Source organism: Drosophila ananassae, chromosome XR, assembly GCF_017639315.1.
Source record: "Drosophila ananassae strain 14024-0371.13 chromosome XR, ASM1763931v2, whole genome shotgun sequence".
NCBI lineage: Eukaryota > Metazoa > Arthropoda > Insecta > Diptera > Drosophilidae > Drosophila > Drosophila ananassae.
In genome coordinates, this window is record NC_057932.1 from 3,830,253 (window position 1) to 3,854,279 (window position 24,027).

At 37.6% G+C, this 24,027-nt stretch overlaps 2 protein-coding genes and 1 long non-coding RNA gene across 11 annotated transcripts in view; 2 read left to right on the top strand and 1 right to left on the bottom strand.

The window, feature by feature from the left end:
* Positions 1–24,027, top strand: part of LOC6502589 (rho GTPase-activating protein 26) — a 323,527-nt gene that overhangs the window by 285,141 nt on the left and 14,359 nt on the right. For 7 of the 9 annotated variants that reach the window (XM_044717279.1, XM_044717277.1, XM_044717278.1 and 4 more), the window contains one exon: positions 210–1,448. The exons of 1 other annotated variant lie outside the window; for it this stretch is intronic. In XM_044717279.1, coding sequence (XP_044573214.1) covers positions 210–1,448 — 1,239 coding nt within the window. Of the gene's footprint in view, positions 1–209; positions 1,449–22,280; positions 22,440–24,027 lie in introns of all 9 variants that reach the window. One more of the 9 variants, XR_006507685.1, reaches the window with a different exon arrangement.
* LOC26514764 lies at positions 8,303–8,961 on the bottom strand. The gene is made up of 3 exons (XR_004311416.2): positions 8,872–8,961; positions 8,417–8,810; positions 8,303–8,357 (listed from the first exon to the last, which is right to left on the bottom strand). It is a non-coding gene; the product is annotated as an uncharacterized LOC26514764 (long non-coding RNA).
* LOC116656468 lies at positions 8,681–9,304 on the top strand. The gene is made up of 2 exons (XM_032456129.2): positions 8,681–9,190; positions 9,250–9,304. Exons 1-2 carry the CDS (start codon positions 8,681–8,683, stop codon positions 9,256–9,258), a joined length of 519 nt encoding a protein of 172 aa, XP_032312020.2. The 3' UTR covers positions 9,259–9,304.

Genomic DNA, 24,027 nt, shown 5'->3' on the forward strand with positions numbered 1-24,027 from the left:
TTATGGAAAACTCATCGTGCATCTCAGACCACGGTCGTTGACCCCGCTCCGCTACTATGAGAATTTTGGGAATAAAGGGCATTGATTTTTTATTTGAAATGGGGAAAATTTCTACCGAACACGCTCTGTAACTCAAGAGCCTCACTTGATTTATTCTAGTGATCACTTGATTTATACTAGCCAATCTATTAATTTTACTTTTTTTTCAGAGTTTCACGGAAATACGAAAAAAATAAGATGTCGGTTTTCAATCTTGGTGTAGTGTTTGGACCAACTTTATTGCGACCACGGGAAGAATCAGTTGCGGCCATATTGGATATTAAATTTAACAACATAGTCATCAATATATTGATTGATAACTATGATCGGATTTTTAAAATTAGTCCCAACAGTAAGGAAACATTTTCAGAATCCACCAGTGCCCTAAAAATTAACCATACCGGTAGACACAGCCCACCAAAGCGAATGCCTAGAGCGTCTCAGTTACAAAAATCTTTGGAAGGAGATACAGTTTGTTGTGCAAAGTATCCTTCCCAAAAAAAAATATATCGAGTAGCAATGAAACCGGATTATACTGAACCTACAATGTCATCAAGTTTGCAGAGTATTCCAAATGTTGTTAAATATGGGTATAATTCGGGAAGTAATTTATCAACTTTGCATAGCACAGGTGAAATAGGACAATCAAAAATTGGAATCACAAATACAATGATGCAAAAAGATAGAACTTTACAGTGTCCTGCTACTAGTTCAAGTGCCGATAATGTCGTTTTGTCTTCTTATGAAATTACTAATAGTGAGATACAAAATCTCGGAATTCAAGCATCACCTTCAAGCAGTTCCAATAATATGCGCCATCCAGAATTTGAAAGGACTGCATCATCAATGGGATCACAGTCTGGCCCCGGTACTCACTTTTTTGCAAGTACTTCTAGTTCTGAAACGATACCAGCTAATATATTAGCTCAAAAAACTATACCAACGACTTTCAAAAAACCCCCAAAAGATAATTTATTGGGTAATGATGTTTCTGGTCCACAGCAGCAATACCCCAACAAAAGTGGCCATTACTCATACAGGTTGGGTAAAAACTATTCTTCTATTATGACTGCATCAACATCAAGCTCTAATGAAAGTGTATCCGACTGCTCAAACAGTGGTTTAAATAGTACTAAAACTGAGATTCGGGATTTTCGCCGTCATGGCACAAATGAAATTGTAGCAACGATTGCACAGAATTTACCGTTATCGACACTTCTTGGGACAATCTCAAATGATATTAACACAGAAAAACCTAGATGCACTGCAGAAAGCGACAAAGCAACTTCGACTTCTATCCGCAATGTTAGTAGTGCAACCAATGATAGCTCTTTATATGTACCACCCACTAAAATGCATCGCACTCGTGACGTAAACCAAATTAAACGGGATTTATCAACAGGCACTGCGTAAGTATACTATTCAATATATTGGCAGGTATCAACACAAAATTTTATTTTGCAATAGAGAACTCATGTTCACAACTATAGGTTAGGTTAGGTTGAGACGAATGTCGAATTTTTTATCCGAAGAATTCTGACACACTTAGCCCGTGTTCGATCCGTTGTGTTCTCGTATTTGTGGATCTTAGATTCCCGTGTTACTAACACCTGGAGTAGCCAGGCCAGTAATATTCTGAGACAGTTTTCAAGTTTCTTGAGATTGAGCTGATTGATTTAATGGCCGCTTGGCTGCACTTAAAATTTGTACTTCACCGTACTTCCTTCTGCCGCATAATGTACGGCTCCAATCGCAGGAATAAAGTCGAGTTAGTTAATGTTTAATGAAGAATGACTGCGCCCTTGAAAGTATTAAAAATGGGTGTTTTCATATTTAAAAGGGATGAAAGCGAATTAATGCGATAGAGGCCATAGTAGTTCAAACATAAAACACCAAGGGGATCATGCTGTGCATACTACAATGACTTAGGAATAGAGGACTTAAGTTTATAGTCCTTCTATTCGAAACGTTAAACTTTAAACATGTTAGTAAATGATAGCATTATCACCATTAATAAGGTTGTTTAGGAAAACGACACCCAGCATTGTATTTATAGGAAATCGCAAAAGATTCAGTTCACTTAACAGGAGTGAGTGATTATCTAAATCAAATGATTTACTAAAATCTATGTTAATAACATCAGCTTTAAGTCCCTTTCGGAAGCCATCTATTAAACAAAGGACAAAGGATTTCAACTCTATTAAATAAGTGGTGGTGGAGCTTAGTGAAACTATGCAGACATGAGGAGTTATTAATTTTTCGAATAACTTTTAAATTGCTGACAATTTGGACATGCCTCCTTAGTTGGCAGCATCAGATTTTGTTCCTTTTTATGCAGAGGAATTATGAAGATTCCTTCGATTTAAGGAAAGAATAAACGAGTTGTTGGTTGAATGTTGTATGACTGATCTGCGGTTTTAGGAGGCTAAAAAGTTATTTAAAAAAGTTTTGGGAATAAATCGGTAATAACCTGATCTGAGGTCGCAGAAGAATTTTTAAACGTAAGTAATAAAGAAAAAGATACATGCTTACGCTTAGTGTTTACAAAGTTATAAAACTGCTTTGGATTCTGAATGAACTGAATCCGACAGCGGCGAATATAATTTTTATAACGTTCGCCGTTTTGCACGGTGAAATCTAACCGAGCTATTAAGTATCTTGATAAATCTATGCTGCTACAGGTTCTTTTATATTTATTTAAAAGCCTGTCTTTATAATACCCTTGCAAAGGGTATTATAATTTTGGTTAAAAATGTGCAACTCAGTGAAGGAGACATATCCGATCCGATCTTGTAAAGTATACATTATTCTATGTTCTTTATTCTATATTCTATATTATACTATATTATTGATCGTGACCCTGAGTCGATATATGTATGCATATCCGTCTGTCCGTCTGTCTGTCTGTCAGTTTTCCAAATTTTTTTCAGGCATTATTTAAGTCGGAACGGCTGGGATCGGTCGACTATATACTATAGCTGCTATATACTATCTAATATATAAAATTCTCGTGTCACAGTTTTCGTTACCTTACTCCTCCGAAACGGCTTGACCGATTTTGATGAAATTTTTTGTGCTTATCCGGTATCTATGAGAATCGGCCAACATCTATTTTTCATCCCCCTAAATGTTAGGGGTAGTCCACCCCTAAATTTTTATTTTTATTTTTTAGGCAAAATTTTTAATTTCTCTTTTTTTATGATACAACATACAAAAATACATACAATCCTCAATTTTCACCCTTCTACGATCAACCGGGAATGATTGCCGGGAAAATCTATAAACAGCATTTTTCTATTTCCCATACAAACGTTTTTTAAACAAAATGGAGACTACAATAATAGTAGGCGCCGGTATGTGATACATTGTTTGACAGCTACTCATTGTTCTCTGCTCAGTTAATTTTATGTGACAAACCGATATTGTGTTCACTGAAAAATTGTGAAAAAAATTGAAAAAAATTTTTATTTGAAATTTTATTACTTCTCAAATTTCGCGGGATATTTTCTCAATTTGATTAATTACAATTTACGATGCCGAGGAGAAGACTTAGGTCGTCGTAGTCAATTAAATGTGCGAAGAGCTACCTCACGTGCTAGCCGCACTGATGACCAGAGACAGACAGAAGAAAATAGTCGTATTGCTATGTCAGAATTGCGTTCTTTAGTGAGTGACAATGTAGGAGATAAGCTTAGAATGCAACGAGTTCGTGTACATCAAACACAACAACAGCAAGCTAGACATAATGAAAATGAGCGAATCCGCAGACGCAGTGCTTCTGTGATTCTTGAACGAGCTGCATTCCACTATGATCCGGCAATTGATTATTGTGCCGACAAAACAGTAACAATAGCGGAAATGAAAACACTTTGTAAATATTGTAAGGCGTTAAAGTACACTGGTGAATTTACTGGATTATGTTGTGCTAAAGGCAAAATAAAATTGCCACAAATGGTCCCACCACCAGCTCCTTTACGCTCTTTAGTTTCTGGGATTAAAAATGATTATTATTTATCTATTGCTATTCAATACAGTTCATATTAAATTATAATCAGTCAATGTGATTATAATTTAAAGCAATTTAGGTGTGTTTCTAACGAAAAAGGGTCAATTTTAAATTTTATCCCGCTCCACAAAGTTCAAATCCAATCAAATTATTCGTCGCGTGCGCTTTGGGGGATCTAATGTCGCGTTTCGAAATTTAACAAAAGTGAATCGCGATCGCGAAAAAATTTCAGAGTCACAAATTGTAATTAGTACTGTATTTTAATTTATTTGGTCAGCTCCACGAAACTTTACTTTAGCTATCTTCAGTTCTTACTGTATCAGATAATATTTTTAAGTTTGAAAAATTTTAAATTTTATCACAAAAGAAGCTTCAAGAAAAAGTCACAAAAGAAGTTTTGTTAAGAAAAGAAGAAAAAAACAACAGCTGGCAGTGCGAAGTCTGCCGGGTCAGCTAGTATACTATATATATAACTATATACTATAACTGATTGATCGGAAACTTTCCACTCTGGGACTTTCCACACATGTTATATTTGGCCAAAATATCGTATGTACAACATTTTATAAGGATCGGCCGACTATATCCTATAGCTGTCAAAGAACGATCGGAATTGGCATAACTTTGGGGTTTTTTAAGTTAGAAAAATGGGGCTTGGTACTGATTTTGGGCAAAATAATCTGATTTGCCAAATTTCATAAGGATCGGCCGAATATATCCTATAGCTGCCAACAACTCAACAATCGGAAATGTTCAGCTGAACAAACAACCTTTCTATTTTTAAAGATGCTTGGGGCTCTCTCCATCATTTTTATTAGAAAATTGATTTAAGGGTAAAATTCTGATAAGGATCGGCCAACTATATACGATTCAATATATATATAATAATATAAGCTGCTACCTAACTGCAAGGGTATATCAACATCGGCTCCGCCCGAAGTTAGCTTTCCTTTCTTGTTTTTGTTTAAATTCTATCAGGTTATTTACTAACGCTTTGACTGAGAGTTTGAAAAATTTGAATTTTTTTTCGTTTTAACTTGTATTTCTATGGGTCGTGAAACTGGTCATGAAACTGATTTGCGGAAACTTTATAAAAGTAATCAGTATAACTAAATTCTCTTTTTATTTCATCAATATGATGACATATGAATATCGAATACTTTGAAATATAGATTTTAAAAATAAACCTAATAAAAAAACCAATAAGTAAAATTAAAAAAAAATATATATTTTAGTTGGATTCGAACATTACGTCTTATTACGTCTCAGCTATCCCCAAGTTTTTTTTATGGAATATACGAGTATTTGAAAATGGAGTTGAGGCAAAATTGCTTGTTATTGAGTCAAAAAACAAAATACCGTGTTCAGTTACCGAGGGTTTTCGGGAGCTTTATTTAATGTTCCAAATCTAGGCTTTAATAAAAGACAAGGACCTTTAGATTTCTATGTATGATTCTAATTTATTGAAATGATTTGGTGACTGCGTAGGGTTGACGACCGAATTAGAATAAAAGACGCGGGAGCGCGGCTCAACGCTTAATGCTGCAAAGCAACCGAGAGATACCGCGAGAGAACGAGACAACGATTGAGACAATGACGGCAGATGCAGGTGGCCGATCGAATGCACGAGAGCGGGCTACGCAAATAGAGACAAAGATAAGGAAAAGATAAACAAATTCAATAAATTATTGCCGGCTTATCTTTCTGGCGGCTGCTTGCAGGTGGGCGATGGCACCACGGTAGCCTTTTCGCTGCCAAATTCCAAGAGCGGCTTCACATCCACGCTGGGTAATATATGACCTATCAAACTAGCCACCACTGTGCAGATCCCAGCCAGACGCTTCTCCGTGCGATGCTCGAAGTGACGACGGTGTCTGTAATACTTCTCCTTCTTGCTGAGTCCTTTGCGGAGGCGCTTCTTCTTTGGCTTGGAAACAAAACTGCGATGAGACTCCCCCTTCACCGGCTCCGTCTGAGGCTGAACGAGCACCTATGACTGCTCAGCTGCCATGAGGACCTTACCATCGTCAGGGCCTCCGCCTCCACAAACAATCCAACCAAGCCGAGTTTTTTGAATGGAGGGCAAACCAGGAGATAGATAAATTTGCCCCACACAAAGCAACTCGTAAAATAATCCAGTTCCAATTAGCAATTCAACTGACTGAGGCTGGTAAAAATGAGGAATGAGGAGTTTTACATTGGCGAGAATTTTCCAAGAGCTGACGTCCAATGCAAAATTGGGCTGAAGATCAGTGATGTTGGAGGCTACGATCGAAGTTAATGGCGCCGGTAGTCAGAGCATTGGGGTTGCAAACTGACTTGCACAGAAAAGTCATCTGCAGAGAATCCAGAGCCTCCTACACCGGTTACAGTCACCGGAGGCCTTATCTTCCGCAGCTGAAGTGACTAGATGCACCTGCGAGCCAGAATCGAGCAGCGCTCGTCAGGGCAGTAGATCGCCGGAGCGGTTCCCAAGCAGAATATTGACAGTGGCTAGCAACACCACATCACCAATACGATCCTTAGCGACGAAAGAATTGACCGCGCGGACGCTGAACGAGAAACAGCGTCGCTAGATGCGGAAACCTCGGCAGAGGGGTGTTGGCCTTGAGCTGGCGAATTGCCACCAAAATGCACCAGACTATGATGCCTGGCAGCTTGACGCATTGCAATGCAGAGATAGGTGTCCAGATCCAAGGCACTTACGGCATAAATCCAGTCGCCTAACGTTTATGTTTATATATTTTAAGCCGCGCAGCTCAAATTTTCAACGGAAAATAATTGAACAAATTATTTTCCTAAGCACAATCACGTCGGGGTTCACCAATGTTCAGTTACTGAGCGTTTCGGGAGATTTATTTAGTTTTTCAAATCTAGGCTTTAATAAAAACAAGCACCTTTAGATTTCGATGTATGAATACAATTTATTTATTGATTTGGTTTATCTATATACTAATCACATATGTATTCTGCGTAGGGTTGAAAAAGACCAAATTAGAATAAGAAACGAGGTAGCGCGGCTCAACGGTTGATGCTGCGGAGCGACCGAGACATACCGCGAGAGAGCGAGACAACATTAGCGCATGTCGACAGATGCAGGCCAATCGAATGCACGAGAACGGGCGACGCAAATAGAGAGAAAGAAAAAGAAAAGATAAACAAATTTAATAAGTTATTGCCGGCCGAACTTTTCGACGGCTTCTTGACCCGACAGACCGTTTGAACTGATATTTTATTTATTCGGTCTTTTGAAAACTCTCAGTGTGTTACGACTCAAGTGATTCGGTCTCTGAGATTTATTTTTGATAGACCCTATAAAGTATGGCTCATATATTAAAGCTCAACCGAAAACGTAAATAGAGAGAGAGCACGCATATTTTGTTTTATTCGGTTAATTTCTGATATAAAACTAAATTTAAAACACGGTTAACAGATATTTGCAAGCCTTGCTTCCCACTCATCTTGATTTCACAGCCGACATCTTTGACTTGTCCCTAAGCCAGATCGAGCATGTTAGAAATTCGTTAGGTTGGCTTCTAGACTTTTGCTTCTGATCCAGATGGTACCACTCTTTCCACTCTTTCTTTGCGTCTCTTAACCCATGATAATCCATATCACCCCACGCTTGAGGTTTCAATCGAAGCTATTAGATATAGTCGGCCGATCCTTATGCAATTTTGTGAATATGATATGTTGGCCAAATATAACATGTGTGGTAGGGTGGGTCGAATTCCAACAAGTTGTTCAAATCGAATTCTAATAGTGCGGAAAACTTGCTACGGAATACTACAAGCATTTTGCAAAAAAAAATTTTGAAATCGGTCAATATCTTCTGTTCGCGCATCGCACTTAAAGTTTCGAAAAATTTTCGAAAATACCGAATTTTCAAAACTTCTTAAAAGTACGATTTAGTCGCAATTTTCCAAAGTTTTACTTATTATTATATTTATTTTGAATCATTTAAAAGGTTTTTTCGTAATTAGGTAAATCAATAGTGGTTTTAAGAATTTAAAATAAATAAGTTTTTAGTACAAATTTCATGCATTACGATTGTTTTTCACGCTCAGCTTTCCCCAGGATCAACGACGAGGACGTAGTGAAAAATCTGATCCCATTTTTTTTATTGCTATTTTTTTATTTGTTTTTAATGATTTTTTTTTATTTTTTTAATGATTTATATATTTTTTTTTGTTTTTTTTTTAGATTTTTTAAAATTTTTGTTGTTGTTTTTTTTTTTAAATTTCCTTTTTGTTTTTCGATTTTGTTTTATTTGTCTGTTGTATACTGGGACTTGTTCTCAAATTTAGGCAAACTGAAACGAGAATATAAAGTTGAGCGTATGTAACCATCCCTATTGTGATAACCACATACCTTCTTCGACGCTTCAGTAACAAGCTTAACAGTTCGCTGTACTGCTTGAGTGTGGCATGGAAAGCTTAGCAAGTTGCTTTGACCGATTGATAGTTGGTTATCAATGGAAGATACCAAAACTGCATTTGACACATTCCTAAGTACTGGAGGAGGTGATACTACTGTAGAAGACCAGTCGATCATTTCATAGTACTTAGTGGCATTAGATTATACATATCGAGTGAAGAGCCCTCCGAAAACTTAGTTCACATAGTTACATTTATAATGAGAGTGTATTTACCTACTTGGTTTCAAATAAAAATCAGTGATTCAATAACAGATGGTGCGAGACATGTCTTCACTATGATTAAAAATTCTCGATACTTGCCAAAACGTCTTTTAAAAGTAGTTGATCCTGTTATTCAATACAATGCTTATTTCGCGCATCCTGAAAATTTGCTTTTGTCTATGCTCACAGATGAAAATCTTAATGTACGTAAGATCGGGTTGCAAAGAATTTTAAAAGCCAGAGAGAAGACTCCTACTGCGGAGACTTCGGTGCGCTCGTTCCTTTTGCCAAAACTAAACTTTAATGCCACTAAGTACTATGAAATGATCGACTGGTCTTCTACAGCAGTATCACCTCCTCCAGTACTTAGGAATGTGTCAAATGCAGTTTTGGTATCTTCCATTGATAACCAACTATCAATCGGTCAAAGCAACTTGCTAAGCTTTCCATGCCACACTCAAGCAGTACAGCGAACTGTTAAGCTTGTTACTGAAGCGTCGAAGAAGGTATGTGGTTATCACAATAGGGATGGTTACATACGCTCAACTTTATATTCTCGTTTCAGTTTGCCTAAATTTGAGAACAAGTCCCAGTATACAACAGACAAATAAAACAAAATCGAAAAACAAAAAGGAAATTTAAAAAAAAAACAACAACAAAAATTTTAAAAAATCTAAAAAAAAAACAAAAAAAAATATATAAATCATTAAAAAAATAAAAAAAAATCATTAAAAACAAATAAAAAAATAGCAATAAAAAAAATGGGATCAGATTTTTCACTACGTCCTCGTCGTTGATCCTGGGGAAAGCTGAGCGTGAAAAACAATCGTAATGCATGAAATTTGTACTAAAAACTTATTTATTTTAAATTCTTAAAACCACTATTGATTTACCTAATTACGAAAAAACCTTTTAAATGATTCAAAATAAATATAATAATAAGTAAAACTTTGGAAAATTGCGACTAAATCGTACTTTTAAGAAGTTTTGAAAATTCGGTATTTTCGAAAATTTTTCGAAACTTTAAGTGCGATGCCCAAACAGAAGATATTGACCGATTTCAAAATTTTTTTTTTGCAAAATGCTTGTAGTATTCCGTAGCAAGTTTTCCGCACTATTAGAATTCGATTTGAACAACTTGTTGGAATTCGACCCACCCTAATGTGTGGAAAGTCCCTACTCTCTAACTTAAAAAACGTCCGACTTATATACTGCCTGCAAACAAAAGAAGGATTTGTGGAAAGTTTTACCTGGATAGCTTTAAAACTGAGAGTCTAGTTTGCGAAGAATCCGACTGACAGACGGACATGCTTATATCGACTCAGGAGGTGATCCTGATTAAGAATATATATACTTTATTGGGTCGGAGATGTCTCCTTCACTGCGTTGCACACTTTTGACCAAAATTATAATACCCTCTGCAAGGGTATAACAAGAATATATATACTTTATATGGTCGGAGATATCTCTTTTAATGCGCTGTGCACTTTTGATCAAAATTTTAATAAACTCTGCAAGGGTATAAATATAGGTTTATCTCTGAATGAGACCTTTTAACTCAAAAACCGAATCTAAAAGTTTTTTCCTGACAATTTGAAAAGAAAATTTTGCAGTATTTGACCAAATAGGTTTTGGTAAATTAAAGGTATCAAGAATTACTAGGTCACTATCGGAAAAAAGATTGGAAACAGAAACAAGCAGATACGTGATGTCAGTATGTAGGCGGTTCAGTAGATGGTGGAATGTAACACATGTAATAAACAACGATTGCGCAGACAATATTTCTTTAACGCTGATGAATTCTAAATCACCAAACTCTAGTAACTTTACCTCTCCAGAAGCGAAATTGGGGTCAATAAAGATTAAGACTCCTCCTCCTCTTCGCAGAGGTGGTCACGTCTAAAAGTGGTGTTTACATTTGGAAAAACTTCAGAGACCCTTCAAAGGATCTCCGGTTTTAACGAGGTTTTAGTAAAGACTATAATATGAGATGCAAAGAAAATACTTTTAGAATTGGGTCTAGGAAGCTTACAACGCAGGCCCCTACAATTCTGGTACTGAAGATTGATAGAGGTTGTTATTTTTTTGAAGAGTCAGATTGAAAGATGTTGGGAGCTTGACTCCAAAACGCTCCAAATTTTTTTTCTTTACCGTACTCGGCTGATTCTCTTGTACTAATATGTCCACTCTAGTACAAGAGTGGACAAGTACAAGTAGTAGGGCTCTAATTTTACCTTCTGAGCTAGCGGTTAGCAGCTTATAATCCTTGATTTCTAGTCCAGAAACACTTCCTCTTGCTAGTCATGGTTCCTGGACAAGGACTATATAAGCACCATCTTTAGACAGATGGAGCAGTAGGCTATTTACAACGGTGGAAATGTTTTTACAGAATCCGTTGGGAAATCTGCAAGTCTCTTCGTCATCGAAGAGGTCGTCGTCATTGACCCGATTTTGTGAGGATACGAATATGATTTTTTTCTTTTTCGAAAATAACTCTAAAGGTAAACAAACCGAAGTCCATAGATAGTAGACGATAGTTAAGGCAAACAATCTGGCAACCCCGTCTATCTGGCAATTTTGACAACCGAACTTCCGCTTGATTGGCTTGTTCTTTCCGATCAAAACGCCAAAGTGAAAAGTTGTCTATAACGCATAATAAATAGTGAATATTACCAACGTCGAAATTGGGATAGTACCGAACACGGTATACCAGTGAGATTGAGAACAGCAGCCGAACGTTGGCTGTGGATGAACCCAGCCGTTCGCCGCTGCACGTGCGTTGTGGTTGTGGCGAAAAGACTCCAGGTGAGCCGACTAATATGTCGCTAAGTAGAGTAATAATAAAAGTGTTCTAGGAAGTGGTAGCAAACCCCCCCCCCGATCGTTTACGTAGCGCTCGCCAAAAGCCTACGTCAAGCCACCGATCGAGTTTCGACCCAGAGGTCTACGGCGGAGACACCGCGTGGATCATCGGCCAGGGGTCCAGGAAAAGCTTTCCTCGATCAGCCCCTAAACGTGCGCGAACCCGGTCCAGACTCGAACCACGATAGGCGAGGTCTGTGGCCGGCGACGTGTGCGTGATTGGGGCCGCAGAAGATCAGGAGCGGAGCTGGAACCTGGCCAACCCAGGAGCGTGGAGGACATAACCTCACTTTCCGGAGCAGAACCGCATGTTCGTTTGAGCCGACCGCATTTAACCTGATGGGCTAATTTTTATTATTTTCATGTAAATCATTTTGGATCGAACCTAGACTCATCTTCTTTTCCTGTAGAGCATTGATAAGATTTTGGCAACATGCATCAACACTACATAATTTAATTCGCATTTAACCTGATCACCCAAAACATCCAGCGTTCTCGTCTACAGGCCTGCGGACTTCGAGGGATGGTTTCGTGAGTAAACATTGTGACTTGATCATGTAACAGTGCCTCTAGAGGAAAACATATGAATAGTCAGTCCATATCCAAATGATTAGGTAGACTTTCTACCTTACTCCTACTTTACATACATACATTTAGTTCTTTATCTACACATTTTACATTACATTTCAATTCGTTAATTAAGCTATATTAAACTCATTTTGTAGGATTAGGACCAATTAGGAGTAAGCGTTTAGGTTAATCATGAGTCTGAAGAAAAAGCAATTATGTTTTTGTATTGAAGTTTGATTTTGAAATGAAGTAAATTTATAATTTTATGGGCACCTGAGCTGATCGATTTCAATGTAGATGGGTAAGGGCAGCAGCAATTCGTTGTTGATTCTTTACAGGTAGGGCGGGCAAAGCAGAAGAACCTCACCACCTTAGTTCTTCCAACAGCAAGGTTTCCTGTCTCGACTTTGTATCCTTCCAGATGACTGTATCCCCTTTCCTAACTCTGTCTACAAATTTTTAGTGTGTGGCGGTGATGCTGATTAGGAAGTAACCGACCCCCTTGCCTCTTCCCTGAGCTAGGCCGTTCCCGTAGGCAGAGTATGCAACCAGTCGGTATCCACTACACCTTGTTCGTCACAGAATAAAATGGCGCCCAACGTGGGGCTAGCAAAACATCTAGCTAAGCAACAAATTTTTATTGTGTGGCGGTGATGCTGATTAGGAAGTAACCGACCCCCTTGCCTCTTCCCTGAGCTAGGCCGTTCCCGTAGGCAGAGTATGCAACCAGTCGGTATCCACTACACCGTGTTCGTCACACGCTTCGGTTTCTAGTCCGAATACATCACTATACTGGGTGCATAATTTTGTAAGTTGATCATTGAATTGAGGTGGGAAGTTTTTTGTAAGTTGGGATAATACAGTTTTTTTACGGTTTTGTGGGTCTGTATTTAATACATCGTAGTTTGAAAGTGGTTCATGATGAATATTTTTAATATTAACTACCTCATCTATATTTGTGGTATTCAGTAGTCTTACATATGCATTCTGGACTGTTGCTTTGGTATTTGCTATATAGATACCTTTATGAATCTCTTGATTCTGAATTAATACACTATTTTCTTCGGAATTTATCTTAACTTTTCGGATGACTTGGGATCTTGCTGGCAGAATTAGGGAGTTGTTGCCAGAACTGTATGTTATCGGAACATAAATTGGATATTTGAGATTATTTGGTCTAATTACAAGCCAGTCTTCAGAAGGCTTGAAGTCTAATTGACGGTAAAATTTGATAAAATCTATTCCCAGTATCCCATCACAAGGAATAGCGAATTGCACATTTACTATATGGAAATCATGTGGGATGATGTACTTAGAAGTCTGAATTTCAATAGAAGTTATGCCTTTTGATTTGGTAACCTCTTGGCTTATACCCTGTATGTTTATGATATGATTATCTTGAATGTTTTGGAAATTATTAGAATTTGCCTTTAATATGGATATTTCTGCACCTGTATCTAGTAGAAAAACTAATTCTTTTTCTGTTGCTGCGTTTATGAAACTAACGAATGTACTTTGACTGAGATTTATAGTGTGAATTTTGTTGTTTTTTACTGACGTGTATCTAAAGGTGTTTGGGAGTTTTCCGAATTCGTTTGGGCTATCCTTATATTGTTATTTTGGTTGTTATTATTATTACCGTTATTATTGTTGTTTCCCCCACGGCTATTTCCGCCGCGGTTGTTTCCACCACGGTTATTTCCGCCGCGGTTGTTGTTTGAGTAATAACTGTTATTCTGGTTACCGTTATTTCTGTAGTAGCCATTGTTTTGATTATAACCGTTATTCTGGTAATATCTGGTATTATTATAATTACCTCGATTATTACCTCTACAGCGATAATTGTTTCTGAAATTATTACCGCGATAATTATTTCCTCGTTTGGTGTATAATATTGAATTGGTATTACCTGTCATTTCAGTACTGCATTGTATGTACTTTGTGATGGCTTCATTCATAGTTATGAAAGTGCCTGCTTCCAATATTGTTTTGAGGCGGCCATGCTCACAGTTTTTAACCATTGTGGTTATGGCCTCCTTGGTACTGAATTTGTCAGCGTGTTCGGCCGATAGGCCTTCGTCAATGTACGAAGCTTCTAGGAGCTTTCTTAGATTGTCTATTTCCGTCGTGAATTTTTCCGCAGTTTTGCCTTTCTGGGTTGTTTTCGCCATTTTGGCTTTAATTATGTCAGAGGTTTCTCCGACTATAGTGTCTTGTAGTTTTCTGATTATTGCTTCTATTGTTGTTTCATTTTGGACTCTGTATAAAGTTGATCCAATTATTTTGGATTAAATTACTTCTACAGCCAAATTCTCGAATGTGCCTTTCGTTAGGTTAACTAACCTCAAAGCTGTTATAAATCTTTGAAGGTGTAACCTTTGCCCGTTAAATTCAGGGATGGCATTCGATATTTCTCTAATGTATGCCCTTTGGGCAATGCTCTCGTCAGCCATTGCGGTCGGTTTTAATTCTACAACGCTGTCGTTAAATTCAGAGTCGGACAAGTCCTGGTCTGATAATTCAGATTGAATAAGGACTGCCGGAACCGTAAGGTTGTTAATATCGCTTTCTTCTATTTCTTGTTGGTCAATAACTTCTTTTGATTCTGGTTCGTCACCAGCTTCAATTGTTATTGAAGTATTGAGAATAGTAGGTATTGAAATATCAAGCTTGAACCTTTCTTTAACAGATGTTAGATTAGATCTTAGTCTGATCAAAAACTTTGATACTCGAGACCAGTGATCCGGATTTAATTTTCTCTGTGTTCATATATTAATATTCGAGCTTCATTAAAGCATTCAACTAATATTTCTACGTGTTTATTGACCGTTGTTTTTTGTATCGGTCTATTCTGTGTTAGTGACTTATGGGGGCAGGATGGTTTGAGACATCAAAAAAATTTTTTTCCCGAAATTTTTTATATAATAGAACATTATCTCAGGAATATCCTGTGAAATTTTCATATCGATCGGACTAACACTTGCTGAGATACCGATTTTTTAGTTTCTTTCTATCCATATACTTTCAATTGCTTTTAAAACTTTAGACGCGTTTTTCTCAAAACAACTTTTTCAAGTCGGTGCGTAACGTAACTCAAAAAGTAATGCTCGGATGGAAATAAAATTTTTCACACATCTTTAGTACAATAAATACTGGCGGATGAACGAACGTTTTTTTTTTAAATTTTTTTTTTACCATTTTTACTGGCAATAATGGGCTAATTTTTATGTAAAAATGGTACCTCTGACTTTACAACCGCGCCAAAAATTCAAAATCGCATATTTTTCAAAATGGTTTCGTTCATCCGCACAAGAAACTAATATTTTAAGTAAATCAATTCAATTTTTTTATTTTCGATAACACTGTAAGGCCAGACTTTACGTACCGCAAGATAATCATTTTTTGAACCGACTCCGGCCGACTGCCCGTCACGGGATAAATAATAATTATTTCTTAACAAAAAAATTCCTAGATACTCTCCAAATATAGCCATGTATCGTGTAAAAAAATTGAATAATTATATTCACTCAGAAATGAAAAAATAAATCGCAAAAATTTGCATTTTTTCAGCCTCTGAAACCATCCTGCCGATTTTTCGAATTCTGCTTTAATGCTTGATAGTTCTTTCGATAATTCATTCCATTCCATTATATTATGGGTATTGAGCTATCAGAGTTTTGATAGCGACCGAATTAATAAAGACTTCACAATTCGATTTCAATATTTTTTATTGGGTCAATCAACCCCAAAACAACTGCAGCGGCCGATCCCAACAAAACCGAATATACAAGTGCATAAACCTAAGAGCTTGCGCAGAAGCTGCATCAAAGCTCCCAAAGTGCATGCGCTACAAAAGAACAACAAAGCGCATGCGAATCTGGGAGAAGCAAAGAATATGGAACAGCTGATAACGGGCAATTAGTGGACCGCTGCGGCTAGTTACACTGAGAGACTTAAATATAAATAATTATGATATTTGATGCTGGCACAAGTCCCAACAATGGGTATGGATTATCTTTTAGAAACCATCATAACAGTCGTTCTACCTAAAAGTGGATGCTTGTCTATTGTTGATTTCACTAGCTCACCCGGAATTGTTGTTAATACTATTCCATTTTGGGTTGCGGTGCAGTGAAACAATGGTGAAACGTGGCAGTTAAATGTTTCTATATAAAGTATTTCTAACTCATACACACTAACTGGGGTTGTTGATACTAAATGCTTGATCCTTTCGTTGAAATAGGGGTCCTTTTCATATGTTTTGTCTATGGCTCTTTGTGTACTCATACTGGAATTATTTTCTTTTCAACTTTCTTCATTTTATTTATTTTTATTTTATTTTATTTTCATTGTACGTAAAGATAAGATTATTCATGAACATATGAAATCGTTTTTTTTTTTATATATATATCATGGGTGCATCTTTAATATATCAGAATTTGGCATTGAGCGTTGTTATATTTTTTTTTTTATTATATATGTGTAAAAATTTAGTTTTTTTTTTTTGTCGTTTTTTTTTTTTATATTTTGTCCAAATCGATAGCCTGGCTTTTATTAATCGCTCATTTTGCTATACATTTATTATGAAAAATGTATGCTTTATACAAAATGAATGCGATCAAAATGAATACAATAATTGATAATAGGATATTTGTCAATTCTGTGTTCGTTGTGTTGGACTCAATTTTATTTATTACATTTGCTGTGGAGTCCACTTGTTTTACATCTACTAAACCCATTTTGGGTTTTTTCTCAAAAATTAGTATATAATTTTTTGTGTAAATCGTATAATTTAATTTATTATTTATTTGCCATTCAGTTTGGCTCATTTAAAAGACTTTCCTTATTTGGCTATATATATATTGGGTTTTTTTTTTTTATTTGTACTTTTTTTTCATAAAACCTGCCTATAATTTTTTTTTTATATATATATTGGTTTTTTTTTTTGTTCATTGTATTTTTTTTACATAAAAAAACATGCCTATTTTTTGTATGGTTTTCAGGCCACACGCTAATCGGGCAACTTTAATGTCGCTCAATTTTACAAAGGATTTTTTTTATACTATAAAAAAAAAATGTGTCGCAGTGCAATACAAAAAAATCTGCAACGCAGTGCATGGGGAAAAAAAAATTTTTTGCGCTCTTGGTAGCGCTGTCGGTTCACTGTTCCGGGCTTAGCTTGGAGCGCTAAACGGGGCCGGTGCTGGCTGCACAGGCTTATCTTCTTTATCTGGCTGTTGGGGCACAGGTGTGATTCCAGGGGTCCTCTGCAGTCGTCGTCATTTCTACTTTCGTTGTGGTTTCTTCTTTTTGTGTTGGGTGATTAATAGTTTCTTTTTCAAGTGTTTTTATAATACTTGAGTGAGTAGGTGGGATTGGAATGTTTTTTTTTTGTTTTATAAGCAATCAAACTTCTTTTAGCTCGTTAGCTATTGAGCTGTTGACCATGCGGATACTGAAGTTTTCATAAAGAGAAGTCTCTCTCTCTGAAGAGCTATTCCTTCTTCCCCTGTTTTTTTTCGTTGTACTCCATGCTTTCCCATCACATCACTTTACTCACTCAGTTTTTTTTTTGATGTTTTTTAGTCGTAGTTCCTTCGATGTCTAATGTGTTGGAGATCCTTCGATGTCCTGTGTCCTGTCACGGTCGCCATGTAATATTTTTATCGAAGGTTCTCCATGTAGTTGTAGTTTGTTTCTGTATGTAGATGCGTTCCCAATTTATTTGTATAAAGATGGTTGAGGTTTAGTTTAATCTTTATTCATTTTAGATTTGGATTATGTTCGGAGCAGCTGTTGTTGCCGCTCCGAGCTCATGGGAGTTTCTGATTTTACAAATTTACTTAGGAGTTAAAGGAGGTCTAAGTCTCGTAGCTGCGCTTGCCATGCTTGTCTCGCGTGAATTTTGCGTGGAATACAAGCATTTATTTACACATATTGCATCCATTATTCGCAACTAACTATTAATCGTACACACATATATAAATTATCCCCGTTATATAGCAGCTACGCTAAAATGAATGTATAGTTGTATCCCCTTGTATTTAACTAATACAAGGTTAAGAGAGTTGTAAGAGAGTACAAGAGATTTCCACACAAAAGCAAACACGAAATAAATATATTTCAAAACGTTATAATCATTCACTACTTGGGAATGACATATGTACAAACGTATGTACATGTGTAAATAAAGCGCTAGAAAAAATAAAGCGCTAGAATGTTCCAGAACATTGATTCTTCCCTGCTTCTCCTTCTGGATAGGGCAATCCAGCCTCCCCGCTTACATAAGAACCAGGCGTCGCACTTCGCCGTACCGTTGACTAATTCATTGATGCTTGGACAATTGGGAAGCGCGTGCGCCAAAACACCACACAGGTCGCATAGATCTGGACGACGTTAATAACCATGCACGAAGATCGGTAATTGGAAGAGTACCTCGGCTCACTTGGTTAGCTGGTGAATACGCAGTCAAAGAAAAGTCAACGCTTTCGAGATCGTGCCATGGACTCCCAAGATGGAAGGCTGTCGTTGTTTTCATCGAGAGTGTCAGGCAGGATCCAACTTCTGGATGTTAATCTGGATAAGCAAGAATCCTTGGATCTCGGCAGCTAGTCCGGAACTCATGAGAGCCCGCATATGCTCATCAAACCGATCCGATAGCTCCCACCAAGTAGAAACAGACCCTGGCTCGACTACACGAAGCTGCAGGATCTCATTAATGTGAGACTGAAAGGATCCTTTTCAACTCACGTTTGAGATTTTAATTGTAATCATTTTTGGTGTCGATCGGAAGTCTTCTTGCGTGGAAAACAAGATTCGCTGGTTCCGTATGGCTGAATTTCACAAACTTATTAAGGTTATTGATGCATTTGATTGGTCTGATCCTTTAGCGTGCATCGATATAAATGTCACCTCAAAAAAAAATTTACTAATCTTTAAATATGTTCATTGACTCAAGTGTGCCGTGGATATATATGTGACTTTAAAAAATCCACATAGGTTTACAAGGTGCCTCCCAAAAATATTTCTTCCCACTATGTGGGCGGTTCGGACGAAGGTGGTAGATAGGAACAGGTAACATACAAAAGTTTGATCGGACAAAATGATTTTAATACAAAAAAATTTAAGGTTACCAAACTCTTGTGATTTTACCTTTTCAGACATCTACAGAAATTAACACTCCTCCTCCCCTTCGCAGGGTTCTATCACATTTAAAGGTGGTGTACCTTCTTGGAAAAACTTTGGATTTCAAGATCTCTCTTTAAGCAAGTTTCTGTACAGACTATAATGTGAGATGCAAAGGAAGAACTATCCGAATACAGTTTGGGAAGCTTACTACGTAACCATCTAGTATTCTGATAGGTAAGTGTTGGTGAAGACATTAGTTTTTTGAAACTGAGGAAGATGAGGTGGAAGGTTGGTCAGTGGCCGTAACATGTGGGTGTTTCACACTGATTTTTGGCTGATGTTCTTGGACGAAAATGTTCTTTGGCCAAAAGCTGGTGGAACAAATCCACTTGAACATCTGCCAGGGCACACGTATTTTGAAAGGTGACGTGTGCCTGGGGTATGTTACGGCATAAATCCAGTCGCCTAAACGATCCTCAGGCGACAAGCTTAAAAGCTTTGGGCTGGAGTTTATTATGTGAGAATGATCATCACAGATCATGCATGGGGAAGAGTTTTTTATCACAAATGCAGAGTTACCTGGATGAAAGGCTTAACGCCGTCCTACCGCAAGGTTTGGTGCATATGATGTCTTCGGCAAATCCATGCTCTCCAAAGTCCTCGCGTGATTCCCACTGCATACGTACAGCCCACCTCCCGTACAGCCCACCTACCGACCGAGGGACGCAGCCGCGTAACGTACGGCTCGCAGGAATAGATCCGAGATAGTATAAGAGAAGAGTAGGAGTAAGATATCAAAAGGAAGAGTGTTGTACAGATAAGGCGTTTAGTATAAGGGATTTAAGATTGTTAGTGAAGCAAAGTAGTCCGAACATAATACCCTGAAATGATCGTGTTGGGCATATGTCGAACTATGGCTGAGGAGTAGAGGTCGAAAGTTTCTAGTCCTTCTGCTAGGAACGTTAAAATTTAAGCGTGGCTGTCTACATTTCCATAAATAAGATTATATTGAAATTTGACACCCAGCATCGTTCTACGGATTGTTAATGATGGTAAGTTGATTAATAAAAGTCTACTATAATAAGAGGGGAGGTGAAGATTTGCATTCCAATTAAGTCCCCAAAGAGCAAAAGTCAGGAAGTTTTTGATGAACAGATTCTATGTGATCTCGGTGTACTCCGTCTTGAGGAGTGAATTAGTTAAGGCAAGGGGCAAGTCGTTAAAAAGCAGTGTAAAAAGTAGGGGTCCAAGATGGCTTCCTTGGGGCAACCCAGATGTGGCGCGGACTAAACGCGAGGTAACATCTTTAAAGAAGACACGTTGCGTTCTCCCATATAAGTAACTCGAAATCCTGATAAGAAGATCAGTTGGGAATCCCAAAAGACTGAGTTTACTTATAAGAAGCAAATGGTTAACAGAGTCAAATGCTTTACTGAAGTCAGTGTAAATGACGTCTGTTTGTAAGCCATTCCGGAACCCATCCGTGATAAAAGACGTTAGCTCCAATAAGTTGGTAGTAGTGGTGGAGCGGCGCTTTATGAAGCCATGCTGGCACAGAGTTATTATTGAACTACATAGGTGTTGCAAATGTGGAGTGATAAGTTTTTCAAAAAGTTGGAATTGCTGACAATGCCTCTATAATTTGCAGCGTCGGATTTTTTCCCTTTTTTATGCAGCGGAATAATGAAAGATTCCTTCCACATAAGGGGAAAGATCGAAGTTTCCAGCGATAGATTAAAGAGTTTAACGAGCGGTTTGCACAGAGCCTCGGCGAATACACGAGCTTGACCTTAAGAAGATCCGATAACACACCACTTTGATCGAAAGATGGGCATAATATCAGTTTGGCTGAATGGATATGATAAGTGTAAGGCCGAGCTGCTAGGTGAATACGTAGTTTGAAAAAACTGTGCAATGAGATCGGCCATTGCCTGATCAGTGCTCGCATAAGAGTTCTCAAACGTAAGCTGTCGGGGAAAAGATACATGTTTGCAATACTAAGCGCAAACATGTCACAACACAAGTGCACAACATGTACAAACTCACAAAACTGCTTTGGATCCTGAGTAAACTGAATCCGGCAGCGGCGAATCTAAATCCTTTAACATTTTGCTCTTTAACATTCTTAAGGTGCCTTGTATACCAAGGCGTTGAAACGGACGGATATTCCCACGGCACGCAAGCGTCGAAAAATATGTTTAAAGTGTAATAAAAAAATTTTTGTAAAGCGATGTTTATATCCTCACATACCAGTATATCAGACCAATCAAATTCCGAAATTAACTTATTATACCCTTGCAGAGGGTATTATAATTTTGGTCAAAAGTGTGCAACGCAGTGAAGGAGACATCTCCGACCCTATAAAGTATATATATTCTTGATCAGGATCACCTCCTGAGTCGATATGAGCATGTCCGTCTGTCCGTCTTTCCGTCTTTCCGTCTGTCGGTCTGTCTGTCTGTCTCTCTGTTTCAACGCAAACTAGTCTCTCAGTTTTAAAGCTATCGAGTTGAAACTTTGCACACACCCTTCTTTGCAGGCAGTACATAAGTCGGAACGGCCGGGATCGGTCGACTATATCCTATAGCTGCCATATAACTGATTGATCGGAAATGCCATAACTTCGTTGTTTTTCAAGTTAGAAGGATGGGATTTTCAATGGGTTCCTCTTTAGACAAAATAATTCGATATGCTAAATTTCGACCTACACATGTCGAACATGCTCTCAGGAAAGTCGTGGTGGGAGTTGAGCAGTAAAGACGGTGAATTTTCAACATTTGACCGCATAAGTTCTGGGATATTAAAGTCAGCCAGAGCTATCAGCTGGTCACCATAAGACAGACGATCGAAAACCAAACGAATAGCGGAGAAATTTTGCCAGTATATTGGCGGTTCGGACGAAAGTGGTGTGTACGAACAGGGAACATACAAAGATTGACCGGAAAAAATTATTTGTTATTAATTATTATTATATTTTATCTCTTCGGAAGCGAATTTGGAGTCTACAGAAGTTAACACTCCTGTTTCCCTTTTCAGAGGTCTATCACATCTACAAGTGCTGTACCTACTTGGAAGAACTTCGGAGATTAAGATCTCCGGCTTTAACCAAGTTTCTGTATAATGTGAGATTCAAAGGAAGAATTATCAGAATATAGTTTGGGATGTTTACTACTTAACCCTTTAGTATTCTGATTGGTAAGTGTTAGTGAAGACATTAGTTTTTTGAAACTGAGGAAGATGCGGTGGTTGGTTAGTGCCTCTAACATGTGAGAGTTTCACTCCCACAGGTTTGGTTACTTTTTTCTACACCGTACGTGGCTAATTTTTTTGGACGAATATGTTCTCTGGCCAAAAGATAGCGAAAAAAATAGTCTTGAACATCTGCAAGAGCACACGTATTTTGAAAGATGACGTGTGCCTGGTGTATGAGTATTTAAATTTTATAATATCCACCACCTTTATGTCGGCTTTTCTTTTGTCTTTGATGTAAGCCGAGTCATCAATCTCAGAAGTATCAGGGGCAAGCCGGGAAACAAAAATGTTTTTTTATCATGGGATAACCTGCAAGGGTTTTGAAGCCGCCGTAACAAATAATGCAACATCAGTTCGTACCGGTGGTCCGGACGTTGATTACCCTGTTCGGTGACTCTTAAGGAGGTTCGAATTATTGGGTTTGGTGGTATCAAAGTGATGCGATGCCATAGAGACAATTCAAGACAATTGGCCCTTGGGGTGGCCAGAGATATAAGCGGCTGCATAATTGTCGGCTGAGTATGTACAAGAGGATTTCTTACGTTTTAGAGACTCATTTAGTAGTTGAAGACTACTAAACTGAAGGTTAATCAACTTTTTGAATCCACTTTTTGACTGTCTCATGAACGATCTTATTTCGTCTTGAACAGCATGACAATTAGGGTAAAAAGAACTGAACTGACTACTCAACTATTTTAGGGTAAAAAAAACTGAAAGTTGAGCGCAGCTGGATTCTTGCCCTACCAAGCTGCGTAGAAGTAACTTTGCCGCTTTCACTGCACATACGAAATGTCGCCTTTCGTGTAGAAGCACGTCTGAACGCAAAGAAAATTACATGCAGACTGATATTTTAAGTCTTGGTGTATTATCTGATATCTCCATCTTGCATAGTCTCTGAGATCCACGCATTGTATTTTTAAATGCAAGCCAATATGTAAATCTGTATCTTTATTTTAGAGGAATCTACAACTCCTCTAAAAATCGGCCGATATGAATGAAAATTGATTTCCAGGTATAAGTTTATTTCCACCAATCTTACTGATTAGTTGGTACTAAGTTGGTGCAAGTTAAACAAAATATATATTAAATTACAGCTTTGTATTCCAATCGACCGCTTTTGTTAACATAAATTAATAACTCACGAATAAAACAAAATTTTTAATTTAGTTCTTTTATTGCATTAATAACGCTCATAGGCAGTAGAATATTAAAAAGGTGAGGCACCGTCTTTAAATAAATTTATTTTTTATTTTATTGAGTGTTCTAAAATAAGAGCGTATAGGACCAAAAACAAAGGTAATTGTAAATTTTATTAAAAAACAAGAAAGGAAAGCTAACTTCGGGCGGAGCCGAAGTTGATATACCCTTGCAGTTCAGTCGCAGTCCGCTAGGTGGCGCCACCCATCTTATTTTATTAGATATATAGCGGATCGTTTATAGTCGGCCGATCCTTATGAAAATTGGCAGATCAGATTGTTTTCCCCAAAATAGAATCTGTACCAAATCCCATCTTTCTAACTTAAAAAACTCC